The sequence below is a fragment of the Phragmites australis genome, chromosome 22 (assembly GCF_958298935.1).
Source record: "Phragmites australis chromosome 22, lpPhrAust1.1, whole genome shotgun sequence".
In the NCBI taxonomy this organism is placed as follows: domain Eukaryota; kingdom Viridiplantae; phylum Streptophyta; class Magnoliopsida; order Poales; family Poaceae; genus Phragmites; species Phragmites australis.
In genome coordinates, this window is record NC_084942.1 from 109,676 (window position 1) to 133,517 (window position 23,842).

Here is a 23,842-nt window from a genome sequence, read left to right on the forward strand (position 1 = left end):
CAGTCTCGCCAAAAACTAGGCATAGATTTCATTTTGGTTAATTAGCGTGCGCAATCGATTCTCAGTGATCTAATTAATTAATGTAAGCTAAGGTAAGCAATGACGTTGCTTGCACTGGCCGGCCGGGTAATTTAATTTAATTTAATTTAATTGGATTCCGCCATGTACCATTGCCAGGCCACAAGGACTGATAAACATACAGTGAACCCTCTAATCACAAAAGAAAATAATGTAGCTTTGAACATCGCATCCAAGAAAGTAACTTTGGTCATTAACCTAGCACATTCCCACTGCATATGCACCGGATTGTTTCATTTTGCCAGAGAAGGAACGAAGGAGCTATTTTATTTACACTAATTCTGGAACTTTGTGTTACATTTTACATCTAACTACATACATACACATGCTGGGCTACTTGGAAGCAAATTTCTACAGCCGACCGTGAATCAGCCAAATGTCTTTTCGCTGCTGTAGCACATGTAAAGGAAGCCATCCTCATCCTTGTAAGATTCATATACACTTCCCATGAGGCTAGCTGTAGAAATTGCATAATCAATATCAATCGAAGCAAGACATATTTCAGTTTACTCCTTTCAACTTTCACATGGACGTACAGGTCGCAAGGGAGGGGCAAAATGGCCGAAAGCTTCAGCAGGGAATTAAGGAGGAACAGCAGATATATGATGAACAACAAGCGCACCTGTTTGGGGCAAAGTGTTGTTGACAAACACGAATAGCGCTGTTCCAGGAGATAGGTGTAACCTGGAACGTAGTATGAAAATGAACTGCCCAACCGGCATCTCACATGGAACCAGGTACCTGCAATCAAAGTTGTATTACATCAATTTCAGGCTTCCAAAAGGATGATCAAATACCAGCTTCCAAAACATTAGGCATGCAGCAGCACAGAATCAATAAACAATCCATCGCTAGTAATGGGCAGGGCACAAGAGTCGAGACTGAGTTTCAAAGTAGTAACACTTACTTCCTCTTCTCCATTTCTGGTAAATTACTCCTTGAAAACCTTTGAACAATGACCTGCACATACAATACAAACTAGTTCATGAGTGTTACGTTGAAGCAGCTCAACAAATGTGAAATAGAGAGATTCAATTACAGGCAAAAGGGGAATGCAGAATTTATTTAGGCTCACATATGATAAATTTCAGTGAACTCACTTCTTCAGAGTAAAACGCCTCAATGGTTTGGGCTACAAATTGCAACGTTTCAGTTGCCAAGGGATCATCTTGGTAAGAATTAAGAAACCTTGAGCATTTGCAAAATTGATATCCATCGGAATAAATATAAATTATTTTCTTATTTCTATTTTATGATTGACCATTCGGAGGAACAGATTGCTATCACGCAAAAGAAAAGGAATTGCTCAATGAATCTGCCGTAGGGAATGGTATACTCCAGCATGAAGAATATAACGCCGATTCAATCTGCACTTAACTTGTGCTCTTACAGGTGGTGGTAGCACAGCAGTAGCAACTAACTGATGCGAACAACAACATATTTATATATATATACAGCCTAGGTTTTGGAAGGCGGAGAAGGGGCACGTACGGGGATCCTGGCGGGGTAGTTGGCGATCATGGCCGCGGATTCCGCAGCCCTCTCCTCTGCGTCCATCGATCCCCACCCAAACGGTGCAAAGATTCAGGATCAGCACCCAAAACAAGACACCTGAATGGAAGAAAGAAGGACAGATCACTGACCAAAGGTGAATTCCTGCTTGAAGGGTTTCATGTCGAATCAAATCGTCCTCTTCCTTCTCCTTGCCTCAAGCTCCTCCAATCAATCGGCCGCCGCGATTGCTTGCGGAAAGGAGAAGCCAGCCAGCCAAGAGGAAGACGATGAACGGAAAGGAAAGTGGTGGATGGGCCTCGGCTGGTTCCTGGAAGGAGAAGCCCAGCCCAGCCCAGCCCAGCCTAAACCCAGCAGCAGCAGCAGCAATACTACCTATCAGCCCACTGGACTGCGTAGTTGCGCTCCGGTGGCGGTGTCTCTCTCGTCTCGTCTCCTCCCTTCTCCCTTCTGGCTCGCCGCCACCGCCGCCGCCGCGGGAGAGAAGAGAGAGAGGATGGCCGACGCTCTCGACATGCCCCTCGACGACCTCATCTCCAAGAACAAGAACAAGAACAAGCAGCACAACCAACGCCCCCGCGGAGCTGGAGGCCCTGCACCCACAGCCCCCCGTCGCCGCTTCAACACCCGCGCTGCCGCTGCCCCTTACCACCACCACCGCACCACCTCCTCTTTCCAGGTGAGATTAGATCGCTACCCCCCCCCCCTCCTCTTGCTGCTCTTTCCCCACCCCACAACGCACGAACCCTAACTAAACCCTAAATCCATGCATCTTCGCCTTCATCCAGGCACATGCGCGGCCCATGGCGTATGGATACGGGGCCCAGCCGCCGATGTCCGCCCTCGACACGCCCACAAAGCTCTACATCTCCAACCTCGACTACGCCGTCTCCAACGACGACATCAAGGTACTAGTTCATGCCTCAACATCACTTTGTTTACATCTGATTGATTGATTCATCGATTGCCAAATGCTGCTTATTATGCCAAGGAAACAAACAACATTCCATCTTTCATCGTGTTCTACATTTTTACTTCTAGAGGGAGTTGCTTCACAATTAACGTGCTCTCGCCTTTGCTTAGGAACTCTTTTCTGATGTTGGTGATATCAAGCGTTTCTCCATTAACTATGACAGGAGTGGAAGATCAAAGGTTTTACCTTGCCTTCTAACACCCGCACTCCATTTTTTTTCTTGGGTTCAGTGCTCATTATTGTGACTCAATTTCGACAGGGAACTGCAGAGGTTGTGTTCTCAAGAAGATCGGATGCTCTAGCTGCTGTTAAGAGGTACAATAATGTGCAGCTTGATGGCAAACCTATGAAAATTGAGATCATTGGAACAAATATTGAGGCGCCACCAGTCGCTACCTTGGCCTTCAATCCACCAGCTGCAAACTTCAATTTGCCGTTCAAAAGGTTAGTAGCATCATTATCTGCCATATGCCTATCCTATTTTTGTTGCTGCAAAACATTGCTTCCCAGAAATACTGTACTGCTTTCCAGTCATTACCCTTTAGCTTGATTAGAATTTGCACAAATAGGTAGCAACCGGTCGTGCCTGTTAGAATTTCTGCAGGTTGGTTTCTACAGCTATCCAGCACACTGAAAGTACAAGCAGGACAGGGATTTTCTGAGTTTCCGATACTCATATTGAAACTCCCATGGAAAAAAAATGAAACAGATCTCTTTTCTGTCCTGTGGGGAATAAGTATGCAGTCATATTAGTGATACATACATACAGCCATGATGCTCATTTTTCATATTCAGTTTTTGTTCCGGTTGAAGAATCATCTGGAAATTCTGCATTGAATCATCAATATTGCCTCTGCATGATATTAGTGCTTTCAAATCGTGAAATGTGAGATGAAAACAAAATTGAGTCGCAGCTATCAATTGCTAATTTAAGATTGCATTGGTATATGATTCAACAATATCAACAATGTTTTATTGTGCCCTAATTTATATATTTTTAAAAGATTTGGAGTAAGAAACCAAGTACTTCAATTTTTGCAGTGGACCTGGTAGGGGTGGTGCTGGAGGATGGCCTCGGGGTAGAGGTGGATTCGGTGGGCGTGGGCGTGGGCGTGGGCATGGGGGCCGTGGACAAGGGAGGGGAGGGCAAGGGAGGGGAGGGCGTGGCGATCAGCAAGTTTCTGCTAAGGATCTGGATGCTGACTTGGACAAGTACCACGCTGAAGCAATGCAAATCAGCTAAACTGTTCTGCAACTGGGTTGCTTGCATTCAACACAGCCTGCAGGTCTTCCTTTGTCCCCTTTTGTAGGAATAGACGCAGACACATGTGTAATGGTGAGCGGGTTGTATTTTGGTTTTGAAGAAGCAGCATTTGCATTGAGCGTGTTGGGTGATGAGAGGAGGGTGAGAGTCTTGTTCATCAGCTTCTTAAGGTCGCTGCATGCAAAGTTGAACTGCGTGATTGTTTGTCTTCAATTTGGAAGAGTTATCCTCCAAATTTAAATTTTGTAGTATTCCTTGAATTTGTACATCACTATGCTACTGAGGTTGCAGCAGCTTCAAGTCAAGGATGTGCGCCTCCAGCCGCAGAGCCTCCTTGGTGATCTCTCCCATGCACAATCCGATGGAAGCCACGCAGCACGCCAGCAGCCCCCTCTCCTCCTCCCCCTCCGCTTCTTCTTCCTCCTCGTCCAGCAACACCTCTCTTGCGTGGACAAGGAAGGAGCCCACTACCTCCTCCGGCGCCATGGCCTCTTCCTCCCTGCAGCAGCGTATGGTTCCATGTCCGGCTTCAGGGTCGTCATGGGCCTTGGCATGATCCTCCTCTTCTTGAACAAGTGATGACGAGTTGGCTGCCAGCATTGTGCAGTAGTTGAGGGAGGTGGAGACGACCCTGTTGAAGTCGTCATCCCCACCGGCGTCGACGTCCATGTCCATGAGGGCTGCCCGTGCCTGCAGGTAGACATGGAGAAGCTGCGCCATCCTGCTCATGCTGCCCTCGATCTTGTCGTAGCAGGCCGTAGGGAACGGCGGCAGCCACAGGTAGGTGGGCTCGCTGCCGGCCTGCGCCGCGTGCTTCCTGAGCAGAGCAAGCTGCTGCTGCACCACCTTCACCCTCAGTTGAGATTGAGAAAGATTAGGAGCAAAGCAGCCTGCGAGGCTGGCGATGCAGCCGGTGAGCTGCTCCCTGGCCTGCACCGACGGCCTCGCCCCGGGCTGGAAGACAAGGTCCGCCAAGACGGCACATGAGATGCCTAGGAAGGTCTCCACCAGCCGGGCGATGGTGAACGCCATGGGGGGCTCGTCGTACCGCCGCCCCATGATGATGACGACCGACAGCGCTGCCGCCACGCCGCCGGCAGGGCCGTAGGCGCGGCTGCGTTTGAGGAAGGTGGCGAGGAGCATCCAGGGGAGGATGGCTAGGAAGCGCAGGTCCATGGTCAGGAGCTGCTGCTGCGAGAGGAGGAGGCAACCCAGCACGGCGTAGACAGAACCCAGGGCGGTGCCGTGGGCGCGCGCGATGGCCACGGCCCATGTGGAGTCACGCCCCGTGCTCATGGTGGTGGCGACGATGAGACCCGACCAGAAGCCGTGGTCGTTGCTGAAGAGCAGGCCCAGCAGGACACCGAGGCCGAGCGAGAAGCCGCACTTGGCCGCCGCCATGAGCCGGCTTCTCCCTATACCTTTAGGTCCTAGCAGGCTCTGCAACAAGACGTTTTGGTGGTGCTTGGTGGTCTCTGAACAATTGTGAGCCTTGTCTTCTCCTCTTCCGACAAGTCTGGGATCATCTTCTAAATTCACTTCTTCTTGTTCGTCCGACAAGTCGGTTAGTTGTTCATCTAAACTCACCAGCTGCTTGGCTGCTGCTGCTGCTGCTTTGATTATTGGAGAGGAGGTGGCACGATGGAGCTCATAGAGGGAGAAGAGGAACAAGAAGGGGGCCAGCTCCTCGGATCTCTTGCTGCTGCTCATCATTGGCAAGTAGAAGTAGAGTGACTTGGGCTTGCTGCTGCTCTTGTTTGGCTCTAGGAGAGCGAGGCGTATTTGGTCCCTCATCGTCATGACAGGGCCGATATCGATGTTGCCGCCGCCTCCGCTGCTGCTCCCGGCGCCGGCGGTTTGCATCGCCAGTGCGATCTGCATTCCCGTGAGGGGCATCTCCATCTCCATATTGATGCTGACTTCTGCTGCTCGCTCCCACTGCAAATCCTCCTGCACGCATATATACACTCATCGTAAATTTATAATATATTCACCGGATCCTAATATTATATTCTCGTGCTCCATCATGAAGGAAGAAGTGAACTTATTTAGTGCTTACTTTGATGGCGTTTATGCGGTGGAGGAGGGCGGTGCTCGCCGAGGCCAGCCGCTTCGCCTCCGACATGCACGCCGCCATGCGCCATCGTCGCTGCCGGCTACATATTGCCGATGCCTCGTTGGCGACCATGAAGAAGAAGGCGTCGACCATCACCCTCACCCTCTCCGCCGCCAGCACCTTGTACTCCCTGCTCTTGTCCCTGGCCTCGCGGGTGGCCAGCCTCGGCCAGGGCACCAGCACGGCCAGCAGCGCCGCCGCCACCCCGAGTGCCGTGCACGCCACCACGTTGGCCGGGTGCAGCAGCGCGAAGGCACCGGTGGGGTGCACCCCCTGCTGGAACTTGGCCACGTAGATTATGATGATCTGCCCCAGCGCGATCCGCTTCGCCACCGGCCCCGCCGACTCCGGCAGCGCCACCGCGAACGTCGTCAACGCCACCACGGCTGAAGTGGCCAGCACCGACTCCGCGGCGCCCGTGCGGTGCGCGAGCCATAGCGCCAGAACGGAGGGCACGGCGCCCATGAAGGTGGCCTGGAGCGCGCTGACGGCGGCACGCAGGGCGGTGCCAAGGGTAGCGTCGGTGACGATGATGACGGTGACCACGTAGGAGAAGGCGGGGAAGGTGATGTGGCGGCGGAGGGCGGGCGGGGCGTAGAGTGAGAAGAGGCCGACGATGGTGCAAGCCAGGGCGGCGCGGAGGCCCGAGGCAAGGGACGAGCGCCAACGCCCCATGACCAGTTGTCGGGCCTCGTCTTCTTCGTCTGCCCGCCGGACTGGAGAGCTGGGTGGTGATGGTAACGTCGGCGACGCTGCTGCTAACTGTAACTGCTTCGTTGTTGGTGGCATTGCTCAATTTGCAACTGATGATCGATGTATATATATCTATGAATGGCTTCCCTATTTCTTCCTTGATATATATATATATAGCTTATATAGTTTTGTAACAACCGTAATATACCATATAATAGCTAGTATCTTTGGTATTCCAAGGAAGCATGCATGCAGTAGAACTAGAATAGATCGATAGATGCAACGGCAAGGCATGCAATGGCACAGCTATCTATCTAGCTTATATAGTGAGTGATCGATAGATGCGTGTCATATGAGAGGCTGAGGTCGAGCGACCCCTGGCCCTAGCTAGTAGCTACGTGCGTAAGTCAGAGAGAGAGAGAGAGAGAGAGAGAGAGAGAGAGAGAGAGAGAGAGAGAGAGAAAGATAAAGCAAGTACATATCTTTCAATCTGCGTTAGCAAGTGCTTGCTAGATAGATCGCGCGTTACTTGCTGGAGTAATATTTAAAAAGTAGGAGCTTGTTGGTACCTCAGTGGCCATTCTGGTTGCTCCACTGCTTTTGCATCATGGGACGTCATCCATCCATTGACTGACCGACTGGTCCTTCATCCATCCAATGTATGCATGCACATATATATATGATTAGTGTCTTTTTTAGAGGAAATTAGTTTCCACTATACATACATGCTTTGCTCGATCAACCTGTCAAGAATTAATGTTCCTTCTGTCACAAAAAAAATGAGGTTTTAGGGTACGTACGTCCTACGACTCAAACTATCTAAATTTATCATAAGTTACTTCTTGTTTATTGATTTTGAACCATTGAAAATGGTAGGGTTAGATTTGTCTCAAAATTAGTTTCATAATGTTACAATTTTGCTATGTTTTATAAAATATTATAATAGGATTTATAGTCAAAATTCATCTCTGTGACCGCGTCGATGTCAAAAACAACTCTACTGAGGAACTACATGTGCTATCCAATATCTACGGTTAGCATATACTAATACCCCTTCTTTCTTATTTACATTCTTGACAATCGACATGTATACTCAGCTGATGCGGAGGAATACGATCTCAATGTTAATTATTACCAGTTAGCGATCACATATATATACACGATTCTGACTTCAATTAAGCCCCATATGTATATGATCAATTCCATTAGTCATTGTGGTAACCTTTTTTTCATACTAACAACTATATGCATGTATATCTAGATAGTGTACCAATATATACAATGCATGTTTTTTTTACCTCGCACTCAAGCTCGGATTTCCTGTACTCCATTCGATCGTCATGCACTATTACAGCACACTCTCACTGTGTATAAGATACATGTATTCCTTGGTATTTTACTAAGAAAGGCTTAAAGGCATACATGCATGTTTATACAAAGAGTACAGGGCACGAATGCGTTACACCTCAACATAGAAAAAATAAGTGGATGCGCTAATATTTCCACTAATGTTTGACGTATCAAACCCAAGAACTTGCTCCATATTTGGAGTGTGTACTTTGGGACGTGGCGAATAGAGCTATGAACCTAATTTTGCAGAGGAGGATCGGATGGCCGCAGGAGGGCGTGAAAGGTTGAACGAAATGGCACGCAGCACAACAGGGTTAATTAAAGTTACTTGCCAAATGGCAAAAGCTAGCTAGAGGAACTCCACTTATAGGTTGCTTACTTTAGAGAGTACATGCATGGTTTTAGGCGTGCAAAAGTGAGAGCATTTGGCTCTTTTAGCCCTGTGTTTTGCGTTTTTGGACTCTCTCAATAAATTACAAAAATGGTAAGAAGCGATACACACATATCCTAAGAGTATGTACAACACTTCATTGTGGGTGGTAGTTCCGCAGAGCCATGTAAAATGAGATGACACCATATACGAGGAAACACATGAGATATTGGTTTGTAGAGGGAGGGAAGGGGGAGGGTGGCGCCATCGCCGAATCTAGAAATGCCAAAAACAAAGGCGGATGACAAGGGAAGGTTACCAATGGACGCTGGTTGTGAATGGTGTGGGATGTGGTCAAATCGCGACAATGCCTTGTTGTTTAGGGAATAAGCGGGGCCTTAGGGCTATTTTGGTGGTAGCTAGATCCGACCGGAGAGCAACAAGAAGAGAAGTGGAGTTGACTAGTGATTTGAGATAGCGGAGTGTCCGTTGACAAGGGAAGGGAGAAAACAAGATAGTTTTCTGAAGGAGAGGAAAGGGTCATGGAGAAACGGGATGTATTAGGAGCCTGGGTGATTTAGTAAGGTTTTAAGTGTAAACTATGGAATAAGGATGTAGTTGTAGGGTCGAACAGAAATTTTTAGTGATGAGTTGAGAAAACCATTTTGGTCCAACAAATCCACCATGCATTATGGTATATATATGGTGCCATGGTGATAGCCTCGCCTACATGTAACTCTCTTTTTCTTCTAATCACCACCGTTGCGGTGGCTTGCAATGTGTGTACTGTAATGTAATTCTATATATCACATTAGCAAAGCACATGGAAACTAATGCAACGAGCCATCTAAGACTATAGTTCCACAATACAGCAGCCCACCTACAACAGATAGAAGTGTGACTGGTTTAATTTGCTGGTGCATCGTGTCAGGACAGATGTCATCTTACGTTTCTACGCATGTGTTGCCCTTGTGCTGTGTAGGAAGGAAACACATATCACCTCCTCGATCAGGTGCATGTGCAGTGAATATCACAAAATTTCTATTTTCCGGATAATTATTTTATGAGTTTTTGAGATTATTGTTCTCCTTAAGACATTTTCTTTTGTGAATGGCAGTATTTCTAATGTAATTTGGACTTCTTTGGTGGTGAAATTAAATTAGGGGTGAAAAATTATGTGCAATAAATTTCTAACATTAATACTGTAGCATATAAAAAATAGTATATGAAGTGTGCTACACCGTTAGCCACTTCATAATATGAACCTTGGAAAAATATTAGATATTTTATAGAGGGAAGAGCCGAAGGTGACTATTTTTAGAATTCATAGGAGGGACATTTTGTCAAAACAAACAACTTATCGGGATAGTAATGCCATTCTGTAGAAGTGGCGGTTTTTGTTGGGTGGCTCAGTTGATATAGGATGTGGCTATGCTCAGCCGGCGCCGTACGCGCGCGTACGGGTCGTCACGGACAGACAGACGTCCCTAGCAACGAATGGATGGTTATGCATGGCTGCGATGGAGCTAGCTTTGGCCTTTGGAATGCATGGAAGGGGGCGCATGACGTGTGTACCTAAATTCTTCTCACTCGATCCCTCGATCATGGCCAGCAGACCTAGAACAAAGTTGGTTAAAGGCACCACGCACACGCGCACTATCTTCCCCACCAGACCAGCATATTGTGCCACTGCTCCATTATATCTTTCCCGCCAATTTGCAATATTCGCATCCACAAATTCTATATGTACTACTGTATATATTCCCTCCGTTCCTAAATACACCACGTCCTATATAGCGTGCAATCAAATCAAATATCTCTAAATTCAATATTATGAAAGTATTTTTTATGATAAATTTATTTGGTCCTATATATGTATATAGTACCAAATGAATTTGCTACGAAAAATATTTTCATAATATTGAAGTTTTACAATATTTTGTTATCATACATAAATAAAAAATAACAGTCAAAGTGCATATTAGATAACGCATTGATGTTGAAAATGTCATACCTTCACAAACGGAAGGAGTACATAATATCCCAATTGCCATATATACACGTTCAAAATTGCACACAACCAAAATCAGTGGAAGTGCTTATATATAGCGTGTGCCATAAGAGGCGCACTTATGGTGCGTCAGTGTGATGCACATGCATCTAGGCCATCCTTGTAACCAGCAAAGAGAAAGTCGAATTTAAACCATTACTATGCATAGAACTAATTACTTTTTTAATGAAATAATATCAATAGATTCTTTTTTAATATTGTCAGGAGCTATGGCCTTTAGTTACCAATGAGTTGGGTACCTGGGTTTCTGGACGAGTGTGGTATTCAATACACTACTACAGAATTGGTCATAGATGACAGCTCATCACTGCCGATTGTGCAAGAACCGGCAGTGCAAATGCATCACTATCGGTTCTTAATCTCTCACGTCCGAACCATAATGAAGCTGCTAAGAACCGATACTAATGCCGACTATCAATGCCTGTTTGAATCGGCACTGATAGTCGGTATAGTGCCAATTCTAGTCACGAACCACTACTAATGCTTGCTACAGTAGATTGGACTTGGAATTTTCATTCAATGGGATTTTGGCTCATCCTCGCTTCCGCTCGGTTCAGTCGGCTGATACATTTTGTAAGTCATGCACTCCACGTTATCTATTCTTCTTCTCCTCTCTCTCTATCTTATCTCTTCCCCTCCTCTCTATATGTCTCTCCCTCATCTGACCACTCCTCGACTTCCTAGCCATGTACTGCATGGTGCTCGGTGGGGATGCGTCCTACACCGCGAGCGCGGGCTACATGCGGCGGCTCTGTGGACATCCTCCACTGCATCGAGTCGTGGGCGCCCGACCAGCAGCGCTGCGCATACAAGGTCATCGCGCGCTTTGAGTGGAGGGACTCGACTGCCTCCAGATTATGCCCGGTGAGCGTCCTAGCTGGCTGGTTGGATTGAGGTGGATTCTGATTTCTAGTTCTAGAGCTGTGTTTGGGGAGTATGGCTTGTTCATCGGGGTGTGACTTCCTACAATTTGGTGTGGTATTGTGATTTGTAGGGGCGTTGGAGCTATGCGGTTTCTTGGATGCAAAAGCTGATTAGCTGAGTGTTTGCTAGCTCCAAAATGTAGCTGAAATTGCTTCCTTGGGATTGACTGTGAGTTGAACTGCTCTTGTTCCATGAACTTGCTTAAGTTGATCGATTTGGGATTGTGCGGCAGGGACAGGGAGGCCTGGAGCAAGCGAAAGAGGAGGAGTGCGCAGTGGGCGCGGTCCATGCGGCAGGAGCACGCGAGCGAGCAGAGGAGATTGATGGAGGAGAGGGCAGTGCGATCAGAGCGAGCGCGGCGGTGGAGCACGCCGACGGTACCAACAGTCGAGCTAGCTCAATTTCGAGCCGGCTTGTTTTCTTTTTTTGGCCCCCGGCCCACTTATCACTGCCGCTTCAGGGCTCTAACCGGCAGTGATGGGAACTTTTAGTACTAGTTCTAGAACCGGCACTGTCGGAGGGTGAACTCCTCAAGTGGGGATCCGGAGGGACCCCCTTTGAGATTCAGCCGGGGGGATGATTCTGAATCCATTTTGCGGGTGAAATAAATGGGCGTAAATGTGATGCAGGTGGAATGGAATGATCGAATGCAGGAAGTAGTAAATGCTCAGGAGATTTTTAGACAGGTTCGGGCCGCACTGAGCGTAACACCCTACTCCTGTGTGTATGCCATAACTGCTCTGAGAATGTCTCTCTGAGTGTTTGCTGGGTTACAAGAATATTTATCTAGTCTAGAGCTTCGTGCTCCTTGTTCTTCGGCTGGTCTAAGCTTATGTGCTTGCCGCCGGTTGCCGAGGATTTGATCTGGTCTGACCTGATCCTTCTTTCTTCGGGGAGCTCGCCCCGCCTTTATACCCGCTGGGGCGGTAGCGTGCCCAGAAAGGGTGTCGCGAGTTCCAAGGCGCCATAAATGGAAAGCAACCATCATGGGATGTTGCGCGAGGTGACGGGGAGGGTTGAAAACGCGCCCCCGTCCGGTCTTGTTCGTCATCATGTCGTTCTTCAACGGGCGCCGCGGGGGGGGGGGGGGGGCACCGAGCAGCCCGGCGTGCCCGCCCGGTCAGAGCAAGCCTGACACAGCAGGGCAGCAGGCGGCGCGCCTAGGGCTTCGCGATGTTATCCCGAGGCACGCCGATGTAGCGCGATAGGACCTGTGCATTAAATGTCCCCACACCTCCCTACCAGGCCGTGGCAGGGACTGGCAGATAGCATGGGGGGAGCAGTTGGAAATGACAGGCCACGCGCTCTCTTAAATGTTGCATCGGGCCTCTCACCAGTTGACACCTCACCGCTGGGCCTTTGTGGGGGCCACCGGCGAAGGACTTCTCAGGCCCTCGGGGAATCGAGTGCTCGGGGGCCACTGTTCGCTGCCCCGAGCACTCTCTCCCGGATATGCCCTTTCTTAGTCCTCGGGGAATCGAGTGTTCGGGGGCCACTGTTCACGGCCCCGAGCACTCTCTCTTGGAACTGACTGTTCGGGTCCTCGGAGAACCGAGTGCTCGGGGGCCATTGTTCACGGCCCCGAGCACTCTCTCTCGGAACTGACTTTCCTTGGGTCCTCGGGGGACTCGGGTGCCCGAGGGCTACTGTTTGCAGCCCCGAGCACCCTCTTCCCGGTACTTAGCTTTTCTTGTTGTCGGGGGATTTGAGTGCTCGGGGGCCACTGCTTGCAGCCCCGAGCACTCTCTTCTTGGCACTTGGTCTTCTCGGGTCATCGGGGAACTCGGGTACTCAGGGACCACTGTTCGTGGCCCCGAGCACCCTCTCCCGGGACTTGGTCTTCTCGTCCCTCGGGGAGATAACCCCCGCGGGAGGGCGCCACGTGGCACTATGCTGATTTGACCTCGGGACTCGGGGACCCCTGGTTCCTGTGTCATCGACAGCAGCCCCCGGGCCCATTGGTAGGCGATGGCCCAGAGACTGCGAATGGGGCCCTCGTCTTCATCGAGGCCGATCCCAGCACCGATGCCACGTGGCTTGTTTTTAGGCGCTTGTCTCTCTGGCCTAGGCTTCTGGTATGGCCCAGCGGGGAACCGAATGGACGTGTGTCCATCCGTCTCTCGAGGCGTGTGATAACGAGGCGGGCGGCACACGTGGTAACCGCGCGGATCGAGGATAGTGCGTCTGGCAACCGCACGGATTGAGGGAGATTCGCCTGGCGCCCATGCTGAACGAGGAAATTTGTCTCGCCGAATGCATCGCAGAAAGAGCCGTTTGAAATCCCCAGGATATAAAAAGGAGAGGGGAGCGAACCGTTGCCCCTTTACGCCATTCTTGCGATCAACACTCTTGCTTTCTTCTTCCTTGCGCTCGAGAGCTCTCGCCTTCCCTTCGGCCCGCAGCGCACTTTCCCCCCACCCTTTCTAGCACACTCTCCACCCCCGAAAAAATGGCGAGGGTAGGAAGCAGCCGCCGTGACAAGGGGCCTGACAACGTGCTGTTGGAGTCGAGGATCGTCAATGAGGAGGGGGCGGAGAAGGTCCGCAAACTCATGGTGATTGAGGGCCAGCGGGAGGCGTCGGTGGTTTCGCCGGTGAGCTTTCCGCCCATCACGGACCGGCCAGAGCGCTTCGTCGTCTTCGTCTCCTTTGTCACCGCCGGGCTGGTGCCGCCATTCTCCACGTTCTTCCTCCAAGTACTGGACACGTTCGGCATCCAGCTGGTCCACTTGAGTCCAAACTCAGTGGTCATCTTGGCTATCTTTGCGCACTTCTATGAAATGTTCGTGGGAGTGTCACCGTCGGTGGCCCTGTTCCGCCACTTCTTCGTCCTACGGCCGACCGGAAGAAGTGAGGATCCTCCAGCGTGGATGTCGTCGGTTGCTGCAATTTCCGGCTGCGGGATGGGCTAGCCGAGCTGTACATCCTGCAAATACTGCGGAGCAAGTGAGAGGACTGGTGGCGCGACTGGGTCTACATCGACGTCAGCCCCCACGACCGCCTCAAGATGGCGGCGGAGCCCCACAGGCCGACCTGGGAGGCGGCCCTGGCGGAAGACGAGAGGATGCGGCCGGTACTGAACTGCATCGATGACTTGCGCCGGGCGGGGCTAACGTCGGTGATGGTGGTGGCTGATTATCTGCGCCGCCGCTTGGCGCCCCTGCGGGAACGGGCCCGCCCTTGCTGGATGTACACGGGCCCCAACGACATCACCAAGACCCTGATCGGCGAGGACAAGAACCTGGATGAGGGAGCGCTGGCGGCCCTGCTACGGGTGGTGACCGGCGTTGAAGACCTCACTCGGGCGGTCCTGCCCTGGGAGCAGCTGGCACTCTGCGCGGACCCGGGCCGGGTGGCGCTGCAAGCGACGCTGCCGGAGTTCGACGCCCAGGGTTTGATGGACCGTCCGGGGTGCCGGAACCCTGGGACTATCCAGATTCCTGGGGTGGATGAAGAGGCGGGCGGCGCTCAGCGGACTGGCGGCGGGGACGCTGCGGGCGGCAGGCCGCAGGCCGGCCGTGGAGCCGTTGCAGGCAGCAGCCATCAGGCCGACGGTAGAGGTGCCGCCAGTAGCGGAGCGGCGGCTCCGGGGGACAAAGGAAAACACCCTCGGGTGTTCGTGCCCCAGCCGTCGTCCTCGTCGTCGCCGTGGCCTCCACGCCTGGAGGCGGGCGGCGCGAAGGAGGGAGGCCGGGGCTGCTAGTCGTCGGGCACGGAGTCCGCGACGGAGGCGAGGTCCAGGGCACGGGAGCCCGAAGACCAAGGCTGGGCCAGCGGCGCTACAGCGGGCGCCCGGGCTGACCCGCCACCGGAGGCACGCTCCACGGCGGCCCCTCAACGGCCCGGGGGATAGAGCCCCCCGCCGAAGAGGAGGAAGACGGACCTCGGGCCAAAGCCGCAGGGCCCGGATTTCAAGATTCTAGAGTCCCAGTGGCAATACCGCGGACCGAAGTCTACGTGAGTTCTTTTCTTCTCCTGAGTGTGTTTGCCCGGATATTAGTTTACGGGTACTGACCTTTTTCATTTTCAGGTCGCCCAAGGACCCCGCCGGAGACCAGAGGCGGCCAGAGGTGCCAAGGCTGGCTCCCGCTCCCGAGCCGAGCGCGCTCGTGCCTGAGCCGAGTGCGCTTGCAGAACAAGAGCCGCAGGCGCCACCCTGCCCTGAGCCGAGGGCAGCAGCCACGCCCGAGCAGCCGGCGCCGTCCGAGCCCGCCCCAAGCACTTCGAGGGCGGAGCGAGCGGCCGCGGTGGAAGTGGCTGGATGCAATAACTATCCCTGAGGGAGATCCCTACTCCTGTATGGATGCAATAACTGTCCCTGAGGGAGATCCCTCAAGGATGTAGCTGGTTACAAGAAATATGATCTAACTAAGAGCTTGAGGCCCCTTGTTCTTCGGCTGGAGCTGTCCTCAAACTTGCTCACAATGTTTCCGTTTGTTGGCTTGGTTCGTTGTGGGGTTGGTCTTCTTTGTGAGTCAACTCGCATCCAGCCCAGAGCTCTCTCCTTTGCTTCTGTGTTGCCGGCTCTTTTAAGCACTTACCGGCTACGCCATGCCCCGAACGGGAAGGAGGGGGGCACAAGTTCCAAGACGCCATCACTGGGAAAGGCGTCATCATTTCTCTGGGTGAAGTGACCGGAGGGTGGGAAAAACGCCGCCCGCCCGGTCACCTGTCACTGTGGACGTCCTGGCAACGGGCGCCATGGAGGGGGCCCACCGGGCAGCCGTAGAGCAACCCGACGTGCCCGCCCTGTCTTGTTCCTCTACCACAGTAGGGCGGCAGACGGAACGCGATCCTCGCGATGAAACCGGCGATACGGGATGGGACCCGTGCAATTAATAGCCCCACGCCCCTCTACCAAAGCATGGCAGGGACTGACGCTGCGGCGGGAGCAGTTGGATGTGTCAGGCCACGCACGCTCATTAAATGCGGCTTCGGCCTCTGACTGGCGGACACCTCATCGATGGGCCCCTCGGGGGCCTTTCTGGGTCATTGGGGAACCGAGTGCTCGGGGGTACTGTTCACCTCCCCGGGCACTCTCTCCCGGGAATGCCTATCTTTGTCTTCGGGGTACCGTGTGCTCAGGGGTACTGTTCACCTCCCCGAGCACTCTCTCCCGAGCACTCTTGCCCGATCCTTCGGGGAACCGAACGCTCAGGGGCCACCACGTGCAGCCCCGAGCATTCTCTCCCGAGCACTCTTTGTGTGGAACCTCTGGGAACCGAGCGCTCGGGGGCTGCTGCTCGCAACCCCGAGCACTCTCTCCTGGAACTTTAGTTCTTCTGGTCATCAGGGAACTAGGGTGCTCGGGGATGACCTGGCACCGGTCCGAGCACTTTTCTTCCCGGTACTTAGACTCCGCGGATCATCGGGGAACTGGGGTGCTTGGGAACCAATGACTGTGGCTCCGAGCACCTTCCCCCGGGACTCAAACTCTCCTTACCCCGCGGGAGAGACCTCGCGGGATGGCGATACGTGGCGGATGGCTGGCCTGGCCTCGGGACTTAGGGACCCCCGGTTCCTGATACACCGACAGTAGCCCCCGGGCCCATTGGCAGGCGATGGCATGGAGACTGCGGATGGGCCCTTCATCGCGAACGAGGCCGAGGCTGGCGTGGACGCCACATGGCAAGCTTTCAAGAGGTGGCCCTTTAGACCCGGGCCTCTGGTACGGCCCAACGGGGAGACGAGCGGACGCGCGTCCACACAACTCCCGAAGGGCATGACAACGGGAAGGGCGGTACTTGTGGCTACCGCGCAGATCGAGGACCTCGAACCTCCCGGAGGCGGATCGCGGGGAAGCCAGCGCTCCATCGGCGCCCGACCGGCCTGCCGACCCCTTCCTGGCCGCGATCGAGGGCGTCCAGGTGGCGGTCGAGCGGCTGGGGTCGGCGGTGGACGCGAAGGAGGGGCAGCTTGAAGCGGAGCGCGCCAGGCTGGACTCGGAGAGGGCGCAGCTTGAACGCCAGGGAAGAGGCCCGCGCGGCGGCTGCGCGAGAGCAAAAGCTTTTGGAGGATACCCGCGCGGAGGTCGCGCGGGAGCGGGAGATTTTGAAGACCGCCCGCGCTGAAGCCGTGCGGGAGCGAGAAGACGCCGCCCGCCTGGTTGAGGCGTCACGGCAGCAGGCTGCCGAGGCCCTTGCCAGGGAGGGGCAGGCGCAGGAACGGGAGGAGGCGGTCGCGGGCCGCGAGAAGGCGGCGGAGGACCTCCGGGCTGAGCTGACCCGTCGAGAGGGCGAGGCCGATCGGACGCACGCCAGCCTCCAACGTTGGAAAGATGAGCTCCAGAAAATTGAAGGAGATATCCGACGGTGGGAAGAGGACGTCTCCATCCAGGAGGTCGACAACGAGATCACGGCGGTGGATCTGGGCGCCTGGGAAGACTTGCTGACCCGCCGGGAGGGGGAGGCTACCGCAGCGGCGACGGCCGTTGCCACCAGGGAGGAGGAGAACGCTAAACACGAGGCGGAGCTGACCGCCTGCGAGCGGGCTTTGTCCGAACTGGTGGTGCAGACGAAGCAAGCCGCCGGCCCCGCAACCGACGCCGGCTCTTCTGGCGCGGCCGGGGGCCAGGGACTCGAGGCGCAGCTGCGGGCTGCGAAGGAGAAGCTCGAGGCTGCCTTTGTCTCGCGGGTCAACCTGCAGCAGATGTTGGAGGACGTACTCCGGTGGATGCGGCGGGCCATGGAGAGGGCCGGCCTTGGGCGACTCGTCGCGGACGAGAAGAGCGATGCCCCCGGACGACACGTCCTGGGGCTTGAACAAGTCTGCGAGCGCCTCGAGGCGCTGCCCTGGGCCGTCCCGGAGCTTGCCGCCCGGGAAGGGCGCGGATTGGCTCACGCGGTGGCCGAGCACGTCCTGGCCTGCTACCGGAGCAGAGACTCGAACTTCCCGCTGGAGCCAGCGCGGGAAGGAGTAGTTGAAGCCGAGGGAGAGGCCGCCCGGGAAGCGGTTCGGAGCACCGCTGCCGAGGTGGCGGCCGGCTTCAGGTGGGAAGTGCCGCCGCCGCCAGCCCCTGTGGATGGCCAAGACGACTCCGACGCCGACTCTGCCTCCGATTAGGCTTTTGTAGTAGTTTCCTCTTCTTTTATTTTTGTCTTGACTGGATGTAAATATGGGAGTGATCCCTTAGAAATGCTTGTATTCCCCTTGCGAATATAATGGAAGCTTTTCTTTGGGCTCGCAACTCCAGTGTTCTTGAGTACTTAGCGTTTCTTCTGATGTTTTGCCTTGAAGCCCCGGGGAGTACTCAGTCGGACCGTTTCCGACCTTTCCGTCCCCGAGAACGAAGTCGTCCCGATCGTCTTTCTTGGCGCGTTTAGCCCCCGAGCCCTCTCGAGTCCGCATCGACTAAGTCAAGAGACAAGGACACGGACTTCCTTGCTCGGGAGATGGAACGATCCAGCGCGGAACATGCCATGACCGGTGAACACTTTTTCACCTTGCGACCACTCAGTCAGCAGACCGGAGACACACACGGGCGGGAATGCGACCAAGAGTCCCCATGGTTCGGTGGTGCTCGGGCTTAAGACGGACCGAACCGAGCACCGACAGCCCGCCCCTGAGGCCTAGGCTCCGGACTACTCGAGTGGCTCGAGCGGTAGGATTACCCAGGGAACCCAGGGACTCGGTAGTGCTCGGGGCCCTTAAAAGCGGACTGAACACCATGACCACCATGAAAGACTTCGATCGGACATTACCGCACGTACGATACACCTTTCAACGGACCGTTCTGTCGTTCTAGGAAAAAGTAGACACACGGTAGGGTTTTGTGCGCGAGGAGACCATCTCACCGGGCAGATTAGAATACGAGGGCCCCCGAGGATGACTCGGGAACAAAATACTATTGAACGTAAATTCATCTGAATTTAATCACTCACCGGACAGCTGTCGGCCCTTCGGCTGGCCGATCCAGGAGGAGCGTGCGCTCCGAGCTCGGGGTGCCCAGGGGCTTGGTTCCTTCAGCCGGGGCGCTCGAGCGTCAAGGGGCACGCGAGGAGCCCGGGGTCGGGTGATCTCGACCGCTCATGCTTAAGCGATAGGACCACCCGTGGTCCCTTAGGGCCGAGCAGCGACCTAGGCATCAAGGCCCTCGCGATCGAGCTGCTTTTGCTTTGATTGTCGACCTGTGACTTAAGAGAGAATAGGGAATTTCTTTGCCTGGTGCGCTCTGTTAGTGCGGTACTTGTTATAGACTGCTCTCGTTTTCGACCCGAGACCTCTCGAATACCCAGACCGGCGGACAAGAGCAGGCAGAGGCATAACCCAAAGGTCCTATGGTTTGATAGCGCCCGGGTGTGACAGACCAGACCAAGCACCGACAGCCCGCCCCTGGAGCTTGGGCTCCGGACTACTCGAGAAGCTCGAGCGATAGGATTACCCAGAGCGCCCAGGGACTTGGTGGTGCCCGGGAGCCTGCCACGACACCGAACACCACAGCCTACCACGTCGGACGTAGGTTAGCGGGAACTGCCCACACGCATACCGAACGGGGTTCTTTTATCAGCGAGGAAAATGAGAGAGCGAACTTTTTCTCGCACAATCGAGCATCTCACCAGACAGATTAAACATATGGAATCCAGAAAAGTGAAATTGACACAACGATTGTACATTAATATTCACACTGGATTGATAATTTTTTACAAGGTTGTGTGACTTACCCAATTAGTGGTAGCCCCCGGTCAACTTGGGCGGGGGGGAAGCCCCCGCCTGGTTGACCTGAGCCGCGAGCGTGGCCATCTACGGGTAGAACTTGCGCAGGTGCTCGATATTCCACGGGTTGGGAAGCGGCTGCCCATCTTCTACTGCCAACCTGAAAGAACCTTCTCGCGGGACCCCGATCACGGTGAAGGGACCTTCCCACATAGGGGACAGCTTATTCCTTCTTTCGCGTGACTGGACGCGTCGGAGAACTAGGTCCCCCACCTCGAGAGACCGGGCCCGGACATGGCGTTGATAGTAACGCCGCAGACTCTGCTGGTACCGAGCCGCTCGGACGGCGGCACGCCGTCGGCGCTCCTCCAAGTAGTCAACGTCGTCGCGCCTCTGCTGCTCCTGTTCGCCTTTTGAATAGGCATGCACCCGAGGGGAGCCTAGGGTGAGCTCAGAGGGGAGGACCGCCTCAGCGCCGTAGACGAGGAAGAATGGAGTCTCCCCGGTGGCGCGGCTTGGCGTGGTCCGATTAGCCCATAGCACGACGGGCAGCTCGTCCACCCATCCCTTCCCGTGATTTGCGAGCACGTCATAGGTCCGGGTTTTGAGGCCCTTCAATATCTTCGCGTTGGTGTGCTCAACTTGCCCGTTACTCCGAGGATGAGCGACGGAGGCGAAGCAGAGCTTGATGCCGAGGTCTTCGCAGTAGTCCCCGAACAGGGCACTCGTGAACTGGGTGCCATTGTCGGTGATGATCCGGTTCGGGACGCCAAAGCGACTGGTGATGCCGCGGATAAACTGGAGCGTCGTGTTCTTGGTCACCTTGATGACTGGTACCGCCTCTGGCCACTTGGTGAACTTGTCGATGGCGACGTAGAGGTACTCATAGCCCCCGACTGCTCGGGGGAATGGACCCAGAATGTCCAGCCCCCAGACCGCAAAAGGCCATGACAGGGGGATGGTGTGAAGAGCCTGAGCTGGCTGGTGAATCTGCTTTGCATGGAACTGGCACGTCCTGCAGCACCGCACCAGCTTGGAAGCATCCTGGAGAGCTGTAGGCCAGTAGAAACCTTGCCGGAAGGCCTTCCCGACCAGCGTGCGGAACGATGAATGGCCACCGCACTCGCCCTCGTGGATCTCAGTGAGAAGCACTCCGCCTTCTGCCCGGGAGATGCATTTCAGGAGGACGCCTCCTGCGCTACGCCGGTAGAGATCCCCATCTACTATGGCATAGCGTTTGGACTGCCGAGCAACTCTTTCGGCAGACGCCTCATCCCCGGGAAGGGACTTTTCCTTCAAGTACCCTCGGATGTCGTCCATCCACGAGGCATCTTGAGAACATTCAGCAATTGCAGCGCACTCGCCGGACGGCGGCACCTTGACGGGACTTCCCACTGAGGGCGCCGCCGGGGTCCCCTGAATTGGGTTCGAGGTTTCCCCTTCATCCTGTTCGGCAGGCAGGATGGAAGGCCGTGTGACTCTTTCTTCAAAGACTCCGGCAGGGACGCGCGCACGGGAGGAGGCCAGGCGGGAGAGCTCGTTGGCCAGAGCGTTGTCGCAGCGAGGGATGTACCGCAACTCAAGGCCATCGAAGTGCCTCTCCAGCTTCCTGACTGCTATCACGTACGCCACCATTTGAGGATCCGTGCACTGGTACTCTTTGGACACCTGGTTGACCACCAGCTGGGAGTCTCCCTTGGCCAGGAGGCAACGAATCCCGTGCCCCACCGCAGCTCGGAGGGCGGCGATGAGACCTTCATATTCCACCATGTTGTTGGATGCGCGGAACTGCAGCTGCACAACGTACCAGAGTTCTTCACCCGTTGGGGAGGTGAGAACCACTCCGACCCCCGCGCCTTTCAGCGAGAGGGAACCGTCGAAGTGCATGATCCAGTACCCGGGCACATCGTGCCCGGGATATGCAGAAATCTCTTCGGGGATGACCTCGGGGACGGGTGTCCACTCTGCCACGAAGTCAGAGAGCGCCTGGCTTTTGATCGCCTGGCGATTGACAAAGTGCAGGTCGAATTCCTCCAGCTCCACCGCCCACTTGACAACACGCCCGGTGCCTTCTCGGTTCCGGAGGATGGGTCCCAGTGGATACATGGTAACCACCGAGACCTTGTGCGCTTAAAAGTAGTGGCGCAGCTTCCGGGAAGCAATGAGTATGGCGTAAAGCAGCTTCTGAGCCTGGGGATACCTTGTTTTGGCCTCCCGGAGGACTTCACTGACGAAGTACACCGGTCGCTGTACCCGACGGGCCCGGACGACGGCTTCACCCGAGGGGCTGTTACAGCCCCCAAGCTCGGCGGCGTGGTCGGGGCTGGCCGGGTGCTCGAGCTCGACTCCCTGGTCGGGAGGAGCAGAGTGCTCGGACTCGACCCCTTTCTCGGGGAGAGCCAAGTGCTCGGGCTTGAACCCCTGCTCGGGGGGAGCCGCGAGGACGGGTGAGTGCTCGGGGGCCGCCGGGAGCTGGGACCCAGCACCTGGCCCCGCGCACTCATCGCGCTCCACCACCAGCACCATGCTCACGACCTGAGGAGTGGCCAAAATGTAAAGCAGTAGGGGCTCGCCTTCGGAGGGAGCCACCAGCACGGGTAATGAGGTGAGGTACTTCTTCAGATCGCGGAAGGCCTGCTCGGCCTCCGGTGTCAAGTCGAAACGACCGGTCTTCTTCAGAAGCTTCAAGAGGGGGAGCCCTCGCTCCCCGAGCTTGGAGATGAAGCGCCCGAGGGCCGCCATGCAGCCAGCGAGACACTGGACCTCTTTGAGTCGAGCTGGGGGTCGCATCTGCTCGATGGCCCGGATGTTCTCTGGATTGGCCTCGATCCCTCGGCCGGAAACCAAGAAACTGAGGAGCTTGCCCGCCAGCACCCCGAAGACACGCTTCTCGGGGTTGAGCTTGAGGCGGGTGGTGCGGAGATTGTTGAAAGTCTCGGCAAGGTCCTTGAGTAGGGTGGCGCGGTCTCGGGACTTGACCACGAGATCGTCGACGTAGGCCTCGACGTTGCGGCCAACCTGCGAATCAAGGGTAATGCGAATGGCGCGCTGGAAAGAAGACCCAGCACTGCGCAAACCAAAAGGCATTGAAATATAACAATAAGTCCCCACCAAGGTGGTAAAGGCAGTTTTTTCTTCATCCTCTAGGGCCATGCGGATCTGGTGATACCCAGAGTTTGCATCTAAAAAACATAAAAGATCGCATCTCGCGGTTGCATCTACAATTTGATCTATGCGGGGCAAGAGAAAAGGATCTTTAGGGCAAGTCTTATTTAGATCGGTGTAATCTATACACATGCGGAGCTTGCCGTTGGCCTTCGGGATGATAACTGGATTCGCCAGCCAGTCAGGGTGGAGGACCTCTCGGATGAATCCGGCTTCAAGGAGCTTGCTGACCTGCTCCCGGATGAACTCCTGGCGCTCAGGCACCTGCCGCCGGACCTTCTGCTTCACCGGGCGGGCGTCCGGACGCACCGCCAAGTGATGCTCGATCACCTCCCTAGGGATCCCAGGCATGTCGGACGGTTGCCATGCAAACACGTCTACGTTAGCCCAGAGGAAGGTGACGAGTGCGCTTTCTTATTTGCTGCCCAGGTCACCGCCGATCCGGACGACCTGGGTAGCGTCTTCGCCCACCACGACTTCCTTCGTGGGAACAGAGGCGTCGGCAGCGAGTCGGGGTTTGGATGAAGAGGGTCCCGGGCCCCCTGGGAAGCCTTCAACCTCGGCCTGAGCTGAGACCAAAGCCATGTACGACTGCTCGGCGCAGGAAACGGCGCCGCCGGAGTCGGCAGTCATGGAGATGGGGTCTGCTGGGCCCGGCATCTTAACCGTCAGATA

The 23,842-nt window shown here is 54.7% G+C and overlaps 3 protein-coding genes across 3 annotated transcripts; 1 reads left to right on the forward strand and 2 right to left on the reverse strand.

Annotated features, from left to right (window-relative positions):
• Positions 1-249: 249 nt before the first annotated feature.
• Positions 250-1,861, reverse strand: LOC133904416 (autophagy-related protein 8D-like). The gene is made up of 5 exons (XM_062345918.1): positions 1,722-1,861; positions 1,570-1,625; positions 986-1,038; positions 701-819; positions 250-535 (listed from the first exon to the last, which is right to left on the reverse strand). The coding sequence occupies exons 1-5, from the start codon at positions 1,750-1,752 to the stop codon at positions 447-449; spliced, it is 348 nt and encodes a 115-aa protein (XP_062201902.1). The 5' UTR covers positions 1,753-1,861; the 3' UTR covers positions 250-446.
• LOC133904414 (THO complex subunit 4B-like) lies at positions 1,751-4,132 on the forward strand. The gene is made up of 5 exons (XM_062345917.1): positions 1,751-2,269; positions 2,379-2,498; positions 2,674-2,742; positions 2,823-3,007; positions 3,605-4,132. Exons 1-5 carry the CDS (start codon positions 1,751-1,753, stop codon positions 3,804-3,806), a joined length of 1,095 nt encoding a protein of 364 aa, XP_062201901.1. The 3' UTR covers positions 3,807-4,132.
• On the reverse strand, positions 4,104-6,910 carry LOC133905322 (uncharacterized). The gene is made up of 2 exons (XM_062347091.1): positions 5,887-6,910; positions 4,104-5,777 (listed from the first exon to the last, which is right to left on the reverse strand). Exons 1-2 carry the CDS (start codon positions 6,730-6,732, stop codon positions 4,104-4,106), a joined length of 2,520 nt encoding a protein of 839 aa, XP_062203075.1. The 5' UTR covers positions 6,733-6,910.
• Between the last annotated feature and the right edge of the window lie 16,932 nt (positions 6,911-23,842).